The 15800-nt window shown below is 40.0% G+C and overlaps 1 protein-coding gene across 1 annotated transcript in view; it reads right to left on the bottom strand.

Moving 5' to 3' along the window:
• LOC108552571 (neurogenic locus Notch protein) overlaps nt 1-15800 on the bottom strand; it is a gene marked incomplete at its 5' end in the record, with an annotated part of 159672 nt that overhangs the window by 138835 nt on the left and 5037 nt on the right. The window contains one exon of the mRNA XM_017907188.1: nt 15207-15402. Within this exon, the coding sequence (XP_017762677.1) occupies nt 15207-15402 (196 nt within the window). The remainder of the gene's footprint in view (nt 1-15206; nt 15403-15800) is intronic.

The raw sequence follows: 15800 nt of genomic DNA, 5'->3' as shown, positions 1-15800 counted from the left end.
TATTATTTCTATTTTTAGTATCAAATTAATTGAGACAATCATAAGTTGCTGAACTGATTAATCCAATTTTGGAATTCTTTTTTATTTTAGTAATATATAAATTTGTTATTTTTATTTTTAGTATCAAATTAATTGGAACAATCATAAGGTATCAAACTGATTAATCCAATTTTTGAATTTTCTTTTATTTTAGTAATATATACATTTATTATTTTTATTGTTAATAAGAAATTAATTAGGACAATTATAGGGTGTCAAAGTGATTAATCCAATTTTTAAATTCTTTTTTATTTTAATAATACATATATTTACTATTCTTATTTTTAGTATAAAATTAATTAATTACTTTTATTTTTAGTATGAAATAAATTTATTATTTTTAAAATAAGTTTCTCCATTTTTGGAGGGGGTTGATGTGTTTGACAAATGAGTAAATCAATTCGGAAATTCATTTTATATAAAATGATACTGAACTCTTGGATCTTAAGTATTTTTTAAGTTAATACAAAAAGTAAGCTGATATATTCCGAAAAAATTTGTTAGGAAGAATTATAGTGGTTAATCAAATTTGATTTTGATTTTAGTGTCTAGGGTAGTATTATAGGATATTGGCTTATTTGCTGTTAATCATAGATTTATCGATTACTATGTTCCCTTTTTAATAAAACAGAGGTAAAATGGAAAGAAAGACATACTAGATATTAATTTCTTCAGTCTACTTTTGAAATTTCTATTTTAATATTGTACTAATTTTAATGATAATTAAACCTCGAGAAGTAAGAAAGTTTCAGCTTTCGAAACTTCGAAACTGTGTACGATATTTCTTTGCTGATTCGAAATTCGTAGCCTATATTATTATTTCGTTCTCCGGAACTGGATCATTTGTGACTAATTACAGATTCGTTAATTACTGCGTTTCTCTTCTAGCAAAAAAAGTAAACTGGAAAAGACACGACAGATATTAATTCCTTCCGTTCACTTTCAAAACCTCGATTTCTGAAAATCCAAAGAATTGCCAAATCTCTCCACTTTTGCTGATTCAACGTTCACAGAAATTTCGAAACCTCGATATCTGAAAATCCAAAGAATTCCCAGATTTCAAATATTCCAAACTTTTCCACTTTTACTAATTTAATATTCACATAAATTTAAAAATCTGTTGTTTTAAAAATCTGAAGAATTTCTTGACTCCAAAAATTCAAAACTTTTCCTCTATTGCTAATTTAATATTTATAAAAATTAAAAAATCGCTATTTCTAAAAATTTGAAGAACTCCCAAACTTCAAAAATTTCAAGCTTCTACACTTTTGCTAATTTAATATTCACAGAAATTTAAAAATTTCTATTCCTAAAAATTCAAAGAACTGCCACATTCCAAAAATCTCAAGCTTCTCCATTTTTGCTAATTTAATATTCACAGAAATTTAAAAATTTCTATTCTCAAAAATTCAAAGAACTTCCACATTCCAAAAATTTCAAGCTTCTCCATTTTTGCTAATTTAATATTCACAGAAATTAAAAAATTTCTATTCTCAAAAATTCAAAGAACTTCCACACTCCAAAAATTTCAAATTTCGCTACTTCTGCTAATTTAATATTGACAGAAATTTAAAAATCTCTATTCCCAAAAATTTAAGGACTTCCAAACTCCAAAAATTCCAAACTTCTCCACTTTTGCTAATTTCATATTCGCAAAAATTTCACATCTTCTATTTCTAAAAATGCAAACCAGAAAGATCCAAAGAACTCCCAGACTTCAAAAATTTCAAACTTCTCTACTTTTACAAATTTAATATTCACAAAAATTTCAGAATCTCTATTTCCAAAAATCCAAAGAACTTCCAAACTCCAAAAATTCCAAACTTCTCCATTTTTACTAATTTAATATTGAAAGAAATTTAAAAATCGTTATTTCTAAAAATTTGAAGAATTCCCAAGCTAAACAAATTCCAAACTTCTCCACCTTTGCTAATTTAATATCCACAAAAATTTCGCATCCTTTATTTCGAAAAATGCAAACCAGGAAGATCCAAAGAACTCCCAGACTTCAAAAATTTCAAACTTCTCTACTTTTACAAATTTAATATTCACAAAAATTTCAGAATCTCTATTTCCAAAAATTGAAAGAACTTCCAAACTCCAAAAATTCCAAACTTCTCCATTTTTACTAATTTAATATTCACAGAAATTTAAAAATCTGTAGTTTTAAAAATCTGAAGAATTTCTTGACTCCAAAAATTCCAAACTTCTCCTCTATTGCTAATTTAATATTCACAAAAATTTCAGAATCTCTATTTCCAAAAATCGAAAGAACTTCCAAACTTCTCCATTTTTACTAATTTAATATTTACAGAAATTTAAAAATCGTTATTTCTACAAATTTAAAGAATTCCCAAACAATTCCAAACTTCTCCACTTTTGCTAATTTAATATCCACAAAAATTTCGCATCCTCTATTTCTAAAAACGCGAACCAGGAAGTTCCAAATACCTCGCAGACTTGAAAAATGGCAAACTTGTCGGCTATTGCTGATTCAATATTCACAGAACGACGTTATTATACACGACACGTGGGTGGACGAATCCGCGCGAAGTGCAATAAATATTCCTTAATCTAGCCAACGATCTAATTCCCGACGGGCAATCGTGGACGTTCGCGTAATTAATTCCCACATCCGGACTGTCCAGTCTGTCGCACCGTGGCTTTTTTCAACGGAACCCTCAAGATTCCGTGGCACTCGTACTCGTCGTTATCTCGGTCATCGACCGTCTCTATGGAACTCTTCTTTTCTTCGACGCCTAGCATTCACGTGCATCCAGGAACGCGCGCCGCTTGAACTCGGACGGTACCCTGACGTGCACGTGTTCACCGGCTACTCGTAATCCGTTTGAACGTCATCCTCGTGACAGATTGCGGATCGTGGCTAGCTCCGGTGAACCAGGTCGCGTGACAATCGTTTTTAATCTTAATCCCGGCGAGATCTGGCCGTGGATCTGCTCGTGACCGCGGGGATCGTGGATACCACCGTGATCCGAGAGTTGCACCGTGTCTACTGCTTGGCAATTCGTTGAACTCGACCAGCTTCCTCGTAGTTATTGCAAATAATCGGAGTTTCCGATAACGGGGTATACGTCGATTGACAGACAGGCAAGAATTAATTGATGGAATTGAAAACTTGAAACGGTTATGGAGTCTAAAATTTAGGGATAAAGTTCAGCTGTCAAATTGACAGGAGATATTGTAAATCAGGAAACAAGAAGCAATTGTTTATAATAATAATGTAACAGATAATTTGGTAGCACTGTCAGGTAGATGTTACGAATATTTCAGATGAGTTATTGGTAATCGAATTATAGCAAAATCGAAGTGAGTTGAAGCAAGTGTCAAGTGGTTACGTTACACAGGGATGTAGAGATTAGGTGTCAAAGATGGAGAGAATATATTATAATTTAATGAAGGAATAAAGGAATCTGTTGCATTACTAAACAGACAATTTGAATATTTTAGATGAGTTATCAGTAATTGAATTATGGCAACCGTTTGGGTTGGACTCATCTGCTACCCTTGGTAAACACGATGATAGAATATTGTTTAAAATTACCATAATCTCTTAGGTGTAAACTGTTATGACACAGGTCTAAAACGTGGTGTAACATCAGTTTAATAAAAATAATAATTCAAGACTTCCTTTATTATCAAGAAGGAAATCAAAAAATTGTTGACAGCGTTAGTACATACTCGTATGAATTTTGCCATAAAAATTTCTGTCAAGCAATAAAGAAATATGGGGAATAGAGAGACAAAAGATGTCGGATCACCCGAATTATACTCTCTGGCAAAGATTTATGCATCCTATAAAGAAGCAGCTTTTACCTCGAGCTACTAGCACGAAACTATTTGCTCGCTGTCACAGTGACGAATGGCAGATTAACTGGGATCACGGAAAAAGAAATGGTTTTACAATTACACGATCATTCGAGGATGATTTTCGTTTGAAAAACCATCGGCCGTGATTAAAGGTGAGGCATCGTTTGTATATAGGAAGTGGGAGACTTAACGAAGTAGCAACAGTTACGAGCCTGAACAAGATTAATGCGGCTGGCAATCATGGGACTGTTCCTGACGCCTGGTCCGAACTTCGGATGGCCCCGTGGAGATTCGTGGCGCGTGTGTGTATCGGGATTGGCAGCATCCGGAGAAACACTGACGTGTCATCATTGTTTTATAACGTGTTTGCATTATCGGTAATGAATTTATATCCGAGTCGTCGAAAGGAAATAACACGGCTAGGGTATCACGCGAATGCTAATGACAGCTTTCAGCGCGGCAGCCGCATTTACTGACAGCTACGGAATCACTGGCATCTCGTTGCGTTGCCGATCGACACTGTCGATTTAAAGAGAAAGTCGAAAGTGACGCGACCGTGCAAAGATTTGTCAAGCAATAACCACCACCTGTAACACGTATGTGGGAATTGCGCGTGGTATGCAAATAAGCAAAAATTGCGTATAATACCGCGTAATGACCAATAATCTGCCTCGGCATTAACCGACAGCTTTCATCAAATTTTCAGATTTCACTCTTGGCCCTGTTTCATTTTATTCCTTTTAATATGTACGACGAATTTTAATTGCCCATTTTTCTTCGGTGCGACGTTCTTCCGATGGAAAGACGTAATAATTCTCGTGCAATTTTGTTTATGAAGGAACGTGTAATTCCACGCAATTATGCAATGAATTTCGATACAAATACAAGAAGAAAAAATAGGATGCAATGTAAGTGATGTTTAAATCTGAGTATTTAAGAGGAACTCGTACGAGGAATTGACAGGAATATAAATATTTCCACCATTTTTTCTTATCAAGAAAAGGTTCCTCTTTTTAAAGAAATCTACGATCTAAAATGTCAATCATCGAGTCTAAAATAAATGCATTTGATTAATTAAATTATTAACAATCCCAATCCATTAGCTTAATCATCTTTGAGGCTTTGAACGAGCAAGTCGATACAAATATCGAGTAGCCATCTTGTCTCATCTTCTACCTCAATTTTCTAAAATGTCACTCATCTATATACCGAGTCTAAAACGAATGCATCTGATTAATCAAAGAACTAACAATCCCAATCCAATATCTTAATCATCAATGAGACTTTCAACGACCAAGTCGATACAAATATTGAGTATCCATCTTGTCTCAATTTTCTAAAATGTCACTGCTCATATATATATCAAGCATAAAACAAATGCATTTAATTAATCAAAGAACTAACAATCCCAATCCAATATCTTAATCATTAATGAGACTTTGAACGACCAAGTCGATACAAATATCGAGTAGCCATCTTATCACAGTCTTCTACCTGCATTTTCTAAAATGTCACTACTCATATATATATCAAGCATCTGATTAATCAAAGAATTAACAATCTCTATCCACTATCTTAATCATTTTTAGGACTTTGAACAAGAAGGTCGATACAAATATCGAGTAGCCATCTTGTCACAGTCTTCTACCTGAATTTTCTAAAATGTCACTACTCATATATATATCAAGCATCTGATTAATCAAAGAATTAACAATCTCTATCCACTATCTTAATCATTTTTAGGACTTTGAACAAGAAGGTCGATACAAATATCGAGTAGCCATCTTGCCACAGCCTTCTATCTCGATTTTCTAAAATGTCACTACTCATATATATATCAAGCATCCGATTAATCAAAGAACTAACATTCTCGATCCACTATCTTAATCATTTTTAGGACTTTGAACAAGAAGGTCGATACAAATATCGAGTAGCCATCTCGTCTCACTCCCCCAATACGTACCCCCTATCTCGATTTCTCTTAACCATGATGATTTTCCATAATTCCTGTTCCGTTTCAAAATCCACTCGCCTAACCTCGACGCGTCGTCACATTCACACCCGGTCCCTGTTATTCGGGACACGTAAAGGACCTCCAATGAAGAACCGAGCAGCGACATCTTAGAAAAGACCTAACCTCCAAACCCCCAGATGCATATCGACATCATCTAACGACACACCGGGTCAGGCGAGCTTCAAATTTCCACATTCCCGCCACATAGACCATCCTTAATGGCCGAACGCAGGGGCCCAGCGAGGATCCCTGGCTAGACGCATGCGCGGTTCGGCGAAATTCGAAAATGCCGCGCGTGTGCATTCGCGTCACGTAGTTATCGGTCGGCGTGGCGGCCGAGAAACGGGTTCTTCGAATCGCTCGAGATCCACGTATCTCTCCGCTCCCTTATTTCCACGAGCGAAACGGGCCAGGCTTCACGACCGTGGTCCTCGACCCGGCTGACCCTCTAAGCCTTCCCTCATTGCGTTGAAACGACTTCAAAGCCCCTCTCACCGATCTCCAGGCTCGATCGTCCGGCTGGCTACGTGACACTGCCACGAGCGTACACCTCGTATGGATATGATATCGCGAGAGACGCGTGACATCCGAGCTATGGAGGCTCTAGAAGGTGGAGGTGGATGGAGAGCAAGGCTGTGAGAACGCACACCGATCCTCTCTGTTAGATTACTTTCTTTCACCGCTCCGCTTCAAGGTTAACAACGGCGAGCAACAGATCTTGATAGCATTAACACACATAGTCGATCGTGGCCGACTCTAATTTTCCGCTACCGAGCACGGAAAACCGCGCAGAGAACGCAGCAGCTCTGTGACAGCAGCTAGGCTGTCATCTATCTTCCAAATCTGCCAATATCGCGCAACAGTTTTGATTTTTCTACCTTAATTTGGAACGTCGAGACGAGGTTGACAGGTTGACAGTTTAGAGGCTAGTTGACAGTTAGGACTTGGGTTGCAGAGCAATTTCCCACCCGAAGAGACATGTCAGTACTCTAACCATCCGAGGTAAGTCTCTGAGGATAGGAAGAAACGAGGAAGACTATTCGAGATAACATGGAATTTAGAGACAAGATAAGACTGACAGAGTTTAGAGGCTAGTTGACACCTAGGGCTTGGGTTGCAGAGCAATTTCCCACCCAAAGAGTGGGAGTCAGTACTACGTCAATAGGTCTCTGAGGATCGAAAGAAACGAGGAAAACTATTCGAAATAGCATGGAGTGTAGAGACAAGATAAGATTGACAGAGTTTAGAGACTTGGTGCTATAATTTGTAGTTAGAATTTGGATTAGAGAGGACAGTTAATCCACCAGCTGAGCTAGGCCCACTCTGAAACCCCAAATATGCCAATATCGTGCAGCGTTCTCTGATTTCCTGTCTTAATTTGGAATTTCAAGACTAGATGAGACTAACAATGATTTTAAAGGCTTAGTGCAATGATTTGCAGCTGGAGTTTGGGTTAGAAAAATGGAAAAAGCAAGTAGTGGGATCATTAATCCACCAGCTGAGCTAGGCCCACTCTGAAACCCCAAATATGCCAATATCGTGCAGCGTTCTCTGATTTCCTGTCTTAATTTGGAATTTCAAGACTAGATGAGACTAACAATGATTTTAAAGGCTTAGTGCAATGATTTGCAGCTGGAGTTTGGGTTAGAAAAATGGAAAAAGCAAGTAGTGGGATCATTAATCCACCAGCTGAGCTAGGCCCACTACACTGATGCTTCAAATTTGTCAATATCGTGAAGCTTTTCCTATTCTCCTGCCTTAATTTAGAATATTGAGACAAGTTGACACTGAGTTTGGAGGCTTCTTAACAGCCAGGACTTGGTTTGAAGAGGATAAATGACGCGAGTAGTTTTTGACAGACCAATTTCATGTCAAAGACACATCTCAACACCGCGCTACTCTCAATGAGACGGAGATTAGAGGCTCGGTGCGATGATTTACAGGGAATGGAGCGAGTACCACGCTGCTCTCTGACATACTTCTTCGAGAATCGGAAGAAAGGTGGAGGCCTATAGTCAACAAGATTGCAGAGAGATATTTTCAAAGAGCGAAGCGATGGGAGCCACAACCGCAGACGAGGAGGCTAAGGGAACAGGTGTGGACACATTCCGGGACACGATGGGGCGAACCAGGTGCGCGTTTCGGCTAGGAACTGCGAAGAATTCGACCCTGCCGGGGTCAATCGCTGCGGGGTCGAGAATTGGCCGCGGGACGCGCAGTTTATCAAGATCCGTTGCGGATCCATCGCAGGGCCAAGGGAACGCGCGTGGCCTTCCTTTTGCCTCGCCTCCGCTCAATTAAATTCTACTTCAGGGAGATCATTTCATAAATCACATCCTGCCCCGAGCACGCGCGCTTTTTCGCGCGTGTAGTCGTGCGGACAGCCCGGCAGAGAGAGCTTCCTCGACGCCAGGAATGGGGAATGCAGGAGGAAACTGGGCTTAATAGACGATTAAATAGAAATTAGAGACAGTCTTCTCGAGATTGTTACTGTTTCAATGTGCTCGTATAAGTTTTAGCGATTGAACAGGGGTGAGTTATACGCGTTTTTGCACAATTTTTAGGGCAGTTTCGTCTTAGGAATTTTTCTTTAGCAATCTTTTCTTAGGAAACTTAGGTGTCTTTATGATGATATAGTTGGTATTCATTTTGAACTTGTTCCTCTTTTAATAAATTAATAAAGGGTGGTCACTGAAAAACTCGTTAATTTTCCTTGCATGTAGACTATAGGGCATCCCTTATAGATTAACAAAATAAGTCCCAAATTATATTCCCAAATAAAATAATAAAAAATTACAGAAATGTATTTGTAAAAGTGATTCTTATTTCATATCATTTAGCCTTTCAATGGCCACCCTGTATAAATTTCTTCAATGAAAGGGGATGAAAGGGGTGAGTTATTGAGCACGTGAATAATTCTTCTTTAAATTATAACATATGTATTTTCAATTTCGATTATTTTAGCTTCCTCATTGCACAAATATATTTTGTGAAATTAATATAGCTCTGTCTGAAAAACTGGAAATTTAGTAGTACTATTTATAGCATTATTATTACAGAACCAAATTTTTTAAGCAAGTTACTGAAATTCAAAATCAATTTGATATTACAAATTACAAAAATAACCTACCCCCAAAAATAATTAAAAACCAAGATCTTAATATCGAATAACATATGCATTTGCAGTTTCAACTATTTTAGCTTCCTCATTGTATAAATATATTTTGTGAGATTAATCTAGCTTTGTCTCAGCAATTGGAAAATTAGTAGTAGTATTTATAATAATAATATTATTATAGAACCAATTTTTTAAAATAAATTACTGAAATTCAAAATCGATTTGATATTACATAAAAATAACCTATCCTCAAAAATAATTAAAAACCAAAATCTTAATATCGAATAACTAAGAAACAAAAACGGCAACGGCCTAACCTAACCTAACCTAACTCGAAGCTAACGCACCGATAGAGGTCGCCACAAATGTGCCAACGCATCTAACCCCATTATCTGTCATCTCGCGGTGAAACTCGTTGGAATATAATAACACTAGCCGGGTACTAACAATCTCGCCGAGTATCAGCGATGGTCTCGCGATCCGGAATATTTCATAGCACGGATTCGATTAATTATCCCAGCCGACGAAGTGTCTGTCCTCGACATGGCGGCGTGCTCGGCCACCGATTCAGCCTAACTATTTAATAACACACCAGCTTCTACCAGCACCACCTGGCGGCCAGCCGCGCCGCATCAAAGTCTTTATTAGACCCAATTGAACGTTATTGCTGCTCCGGCCGCGTAACAGAGACTCACGCTGCTGGAAGGAGAAGGCAGAGGGTTGCGACAGCCTGGAGGAAGCTAACGGGCAAGGGAATTCCTCTTTCTATCGAGGAAACCGAGTCGTCGACTGGCCTCTATCGGGACAGAGCTACGCTTCCAGGCATACACGCTCTAACGCCGGCTGGAAATAGGATGCGTGGATGCACACACGCGGCGCTAACTATGCGGCCCAGCAAAGGTTACGCAGGGTCCGCCGGCAGAGGCGGATTAACAGCGTTAAAGGGAATTATTGGGTAGCGGCGCGATTAACCCCTCGCCGATATTTATTAGCCGGCTAAGGCTCGATTATTCCTATCCGACTACAACTTAGCCCCGTCCGTGTTAACCAGATACCGTTCAATTAAGGGTGCGCGGCAGCATTAACGTTATCCCTTCCCGCAGCAGGAAATATCGCGGAGGCAAGCACGCGATGCTTCCGCGATTACCGGCCAGCCAGGTCGACGCCATGTTGAAAGTGGATGAGGACGCGAGCCTCGCTGACTACTCGCCGAGGTGATCGCTAGATCAGGGTGTATGATAATGCACGGAAATCGTGATAATGCATGGAAATCAACTTACGAAACTGACCCATCCCGGATGACGACGGACCCAGATGTCTGTCAAGGTGAACGAGGATACGTATGTATTGTATGTAAGAATATGGATTGGATAAAGAAAGATGTTAACGTAGGAACACATAGTTGCCAAGAAGAAAACAATTTTTCTCTCAGCGACATGGAGAATCCCGAGTCAATGGGGCCTGGTTTATGTCTTTACGACCAGCCCCCCATGACTCGCGGTCCAGAGCTGACAAAGTTCGATTCGTTGACGACCTGAGACCGATATAGACCATTTCCCTAAGAGCTACACCCTTTTCTTGGCACCAGTCCCACTGTGCATAATGAACTTCGACCAAATCCGCCATAGTGCTTTTGCTTGTTAATCCCTCACGATGTCCCTTCATTAGATTTAAGATATATTTATTAAGAGCTAAGGTGAGCACAAGTTTCATCAGAGAGTACTCATCGACCGATTTCTAGGAAGTTGTCAAGATTCGAGGATTATTGACAGATGGGATGTTTAGATGCCAGGCTAGGGTGACAAGATAGCAATTCGACTGAAAAGGCTATCCACGCTTAAGGACACTTCCCTATTAGACTTTGAGAAACTTCTCAGCATTCTCTCTAACCCAGAACGAGGTATAATACTCATTTGACAAGCAAAACTCTGTCAATTTTACTGTCAAGCTGATAATTGCACCAACTTTCACATGGCTATTCTACCATCTTCCAGGATTCTCTATGACTGTCTTACTTCTCCATTCTATGCCTCTATAACTGTTCTTCTGTATCACTTCGCTTTATAATATGGTCGACTAGGTACTACCTAACCTAACCTAAACATCCACCGAAATCCGCTTATCAGTCGCACCGATACACGTATTTCTAGCAATGTCTAGGAATAATCCTAAGGCAGGGTACTAGGGAAGTGTATACCTATGCTAAGAAAGGAATTCTGAAACTCAGTACTCTGTAACCTAACCTTCAAAAGACACCGTGATGATCAACCAATGCACAGTGACCGCCGTTCATCTAAAAACCTAGGAATCCATCGAGGAGGCTATCGGAGGGGGTACCGGTATCAGAGGCTACCCCAGAAGGGGTAGCCAAGTCGATCGGAAATTTAGCGGCAGGTCGGAACGCAAAAGATACAAAAATGAAGATGTTCGGGAACGGGATTTCGTCAGGCCGACAAAGCTCCCTCTGGCGCGACTCCTGACGGAGGAAACAAAAAGGCCAGGGGGTACGTGTACGTGCACACTTACAGCCACCGGCGTCGAGCCGATATAATTCAATATAATGTAGGGCCCAGCGACATTATCTGCTCTCGTGCAGTCAGCTCGACTCGGGCCCCGATTAATCTCGACTCGATCTCAACAAAGCGCGGATTTATGTTCTCCGCGCCGCCCGGCCTTAAGTCCCGCGCTGGAACCAGTCTTTCCCTTTTCACCCTGCCCTCCTTCTTTCTCCCCTTTCCGCGGAGAATCTCGTGTACCGTTCTTATATACCACCGACCCTTCCGCTAACCCCTGCCAAACACCTTTTCACCACGTGGCCCGACTTAGACCCTCCAGGGGCCACTGGTCGTCCAGTTTTGGGGGTCTCTGTTATTCGGGGTTAAGTTTGGTGACTTGGTCTCGAGTCTTCCAGGCTTGTTCGGGGTACGAGAAAGGGGTAGTCGAGATTTTTATGACAGCTCATTGGCATCTCGCTTTGGGCAGTTGTCTAGGAGACAATTTTGGATTTATTTGCTATGGTTGTTTCATTTTTCAAAGTCTCTTGGTACTTCTAACGAATTATAGAAAACAATAATAATAATAGTGAATGAAAATTTGAAGGTATCGTATAACAGAAATTAGGATCCAAATTTGTGCAGCAAAGATAGAGCTTTCTCTCTTTAGAGATAATTTAAAGATAACGAACTATAATTTCAGGAAAATATCCAGCACTAATCCAGCACCTACTAGAATGTTCAATTAAAAAACAATCGCGTCTGGTTGCTATAAAAAGCAATCTCTTGCGCCGAAGTTCAGCGAGTGGCAGTTGACAGCGTTTAGGTAGAATTGTTCTAATTCTACGACGTGGAGGTTAAAAATCATTCAGCAATCCAGCAATTGAACTTACAAAAGAGGAGTTCCAAGTGTGATCAGTAACAATATATGTAATAAAATATATAATCGACTTTTCAAACTAACTCTCGCGAAACCTCCATCAAACGACTGTCATTGATTTTCTCTCTGACACTCTGACTCCCATTCTTACTACATGTGGCAAAGTGAACGAAAATTCTAGAAGCATTTACAGGGTCTTGTTCCACAGTCAAACGAGAATACTCATCGATACCACGATACGAAGGTTTGCTGTTGGCAGAGTCTTGCGAGGTCAGAGGGCGAAGCGAAGGTTCGATCGGAAAATGGCGCAGGCCTGGGGGCGAGATACGATTTTTGAATCGGCGCAACGTCGAATTACAAGCAAATCCATAATGGACCATGAGATCGGGACGATGAATCCTCGTTCGGCGTCGTTATGCGCTCCACGTTCCAGCGTCCGTGCTCAATCGGTAATTGCGGCAAAGACGAACGACACTACCGCGGTACCTGCGTGCCCTCGTGCGATATTTCGGGTCGACCAGGTCTGCCTGACCATTGCCTGCTTCTTCTCGCTCCTCGGATTCCGTGTCACCAGTCAGGGACACCCGTCTGCCTTGTATCTCGACTGATCGAACGATCCAGGCAACAGCTGTCTAGGGGAGTCTTCGTGGTAGCTCTGTCTTCGTCGAATCTTCATTTTAGGTTTTGGGTGCTTTATTCAGATTGATTTGGGTACTTCTGGGCTTCATACTCATGAAGCTATTTTGGTTTTGCCTTTGAATGATTAGTCTAATAGTTGACTAGAGTGGTCTTCGTGGTAGCTCTGTCTTCGTTGAATCTTCATTTTGAGTTTGGAATATTTATTTTATTTCATTTTTAATTGGCAATTGGAACGATTGATTTGGGCACTTGGGAAACTATTTTGCTTTTGTCTTTGGACGACTAGCATAACAGTTGACTAGAGTAGTCTTCATCACAGCTCTGTCTTCGTCGAATTTTCATTTTTGGTTTTCTGTACTGTGTTTAATTTTTAATTAATAATTGGAACGATTAACTTGGGTATTTTTGAAGCTATTTTGGTTCTGTCTTTGAACAATTAGCCTAATAGTTGGCTAGAGTAGTGTCCATGATAGCTCTGTCATCGTTGAATTTTCATTTTGGGTTTTGTGTAGTTTATTTAACTTTTAATTGGCAATTGGAACGATTGATTTGGGCACTTTGGAAGCTATTTTGGTTTTGTCTTTTAACAATTAGCCTAATAATTGACTAGAGTAGTCTTCGTGGTAGCTCTGTCTTCGTTGAATCTTCATTTTGGGTTTGGGATATTTATTTCTTTTAATTTTTAATTAATAATTGGAACGATTGATTTGGATATTTTTGAACAAAGCTATTTTGAATTTGTTATATGTTAATTTTAAGATTGTGTATTCGTGCAATAGTGTAATAGTAGTCTCATTTTTACACAATTTTTTAAATACCGTACATCCATTTTTATTTCAAATAAATGTGAAATTTTTCAATCGCGTATTTATATATCAAGAACAAGTATCTTAAAGCAAAATTCTTGGCTTGAAGATTTCCAAAGCTGAGATACAAAATTAATGAATAACAAAAAATATATACAAAATAGGTACTCTATACTAGCTATCATTCAAACAAGAAAATTAATTATTTGAGAAATAGAATTTGAAATAAATATCTTACGAAACAAGAAAGTCATTTTTGGTAATTTCGAAACTTCCAAATTCCAGTTTCGAAAATTCAAAAATTAAGTTCAATATACACCATACACAAAAAAATATACTACGGAAATTCATGAAAAACGAGATCTGAGAAAATTTCCAAACGGTACCGTCGAAAAGTAGAATTCTATCATAAATATCCTTCGTTATCTGGTTACCGATCGCCATAAATGGCGTCGTTACGAAAATCCCGATTGCCTTTCCCGGAAAGAGTCCGGCCAATCGAGTGTTCGTAATGTGTCAATTTTTTAGACGGTACATACCCATGCTCGGGCAACTTTGACATAACGAGTGCCCGTATTAAGCACGATTTCAATCTGGACTTACACGAAGTTCATAATTAAAGCCGTGTACGACACGCAAGTTTCCCCGATAATTCCTCGATGCCCCAAAAGGCGTTTAAATTCCGACAGCTTAACCCTGTTTACACTCGAATATCCTTTTAATTCCACGTGCAGTGTTACATTTTCCAAAAATGTGGCACGCTGTGCATAAACTCAGCCACTGGGCTAACTTTAATAAATACCATACCCCGACGATCCAGTCGACGATAAACACCATACCAGCGCGCCGAAAAAGGAACACACACCCTCGAGATATACTTCGATCCTTTATTTTCTTATTTAACAACACAGTGCTACATTCCCGACCGTAATAACCAGCCAGCCACGAAATTACCGAGAACGATCGCAACCAGAATACGAAAATTTCACGAGAAAAAGGGCTAACGCGAGGACGCTATTAACACGACACAGGTGTGTTTTAAAGGAAGTCCGTCGATCACTGTGGATCGTGTGATCCGAAATCTCTCCAGAGATTGGACCCTCTCCCAGCGAGATAATAATCCGGCGAATGGATGATAAAAATTTATGCGTTAAGTACGCAGCGGCCAAGGCGAGACCCCGGGGTCGGCCATTTTCTCGCGCGGACGCGCGGCGAGCACAAAATGGCGGCCGGTGCAGCGCGTCCCGAGGCGAAATCGTAGTCCTGGGCGGGATTGAGTGGCGTGTTGGCTTTATCGAGAACGCCGAAGGCGGCGTGAGAGAGCAATTTACGTTCAAAGAGGATATGTAAAATGCCGGGAGGGGACCGTTAACGATGTCGTTCGACTTACTTGTAAGATCCGTGAATGTTCTTGCAGGAGCCGTGTCTGCACGGGTTCCTGTCGCATTCGTCGATGTCGTCCGCGCAATTCGGCCCCGTAAAGCCGTGTGCACACGTGCACTTGTAGCTGTCCTCCAGCGACAGACACTCGGCCCCGTTTCGACAAGGCGACGAGGCGCAGTGGTCTTGTCGCTCGCAGTGCTCGCCTGCAACACACAGTGAAAAGGAACGAGTGGTACACACGGAGAGTCTTGCACTTTAACGGTGAAAACCGGCGACCATATCGTACGGGGATCTTGGTCGGGGACCGCGACCATGGTTCAAGAGGAAATTGGTCTCATTCGATGGCTCGGGGGGTTGTTTGCCTTCCTTTTACAATTTATTTCCAATTTTTTTATCGTTTTCCTTGGGTTTGCAAACTTACATTGATATTGGATTGTTTTGGGGAAATTAACCCTTTGCATTCGACGATTTTCTCGTTACAGGAAAATTATAATTCGAAGACTTTCTGTCATAAGGTCGACGATATTTTTGACGCTAGAACTACCAACCCAGTCAAAATGACTGGTCAATAGGAGTTGTACAACAGAATCGAAAATAGGGA

This window comes from Eufriesea mexicana, unplaced genomic scaffold (assembly GCF_001483705.2).
Source record: "Eufriesea mexicana isolate 0111107269 unplaced genomic scaffold, ASM148370v2 scaffold7170, whole genome shotgun sequence".
NCBI lineage: Eukaryota > Metazoa > Arthropoda > Insecta > Hymenoptera > Apidae > Eufriesea > Eufriesea mexicana.
This window is presented reverse-complemented; position numbering and strand designations above follow the sequence as displayed.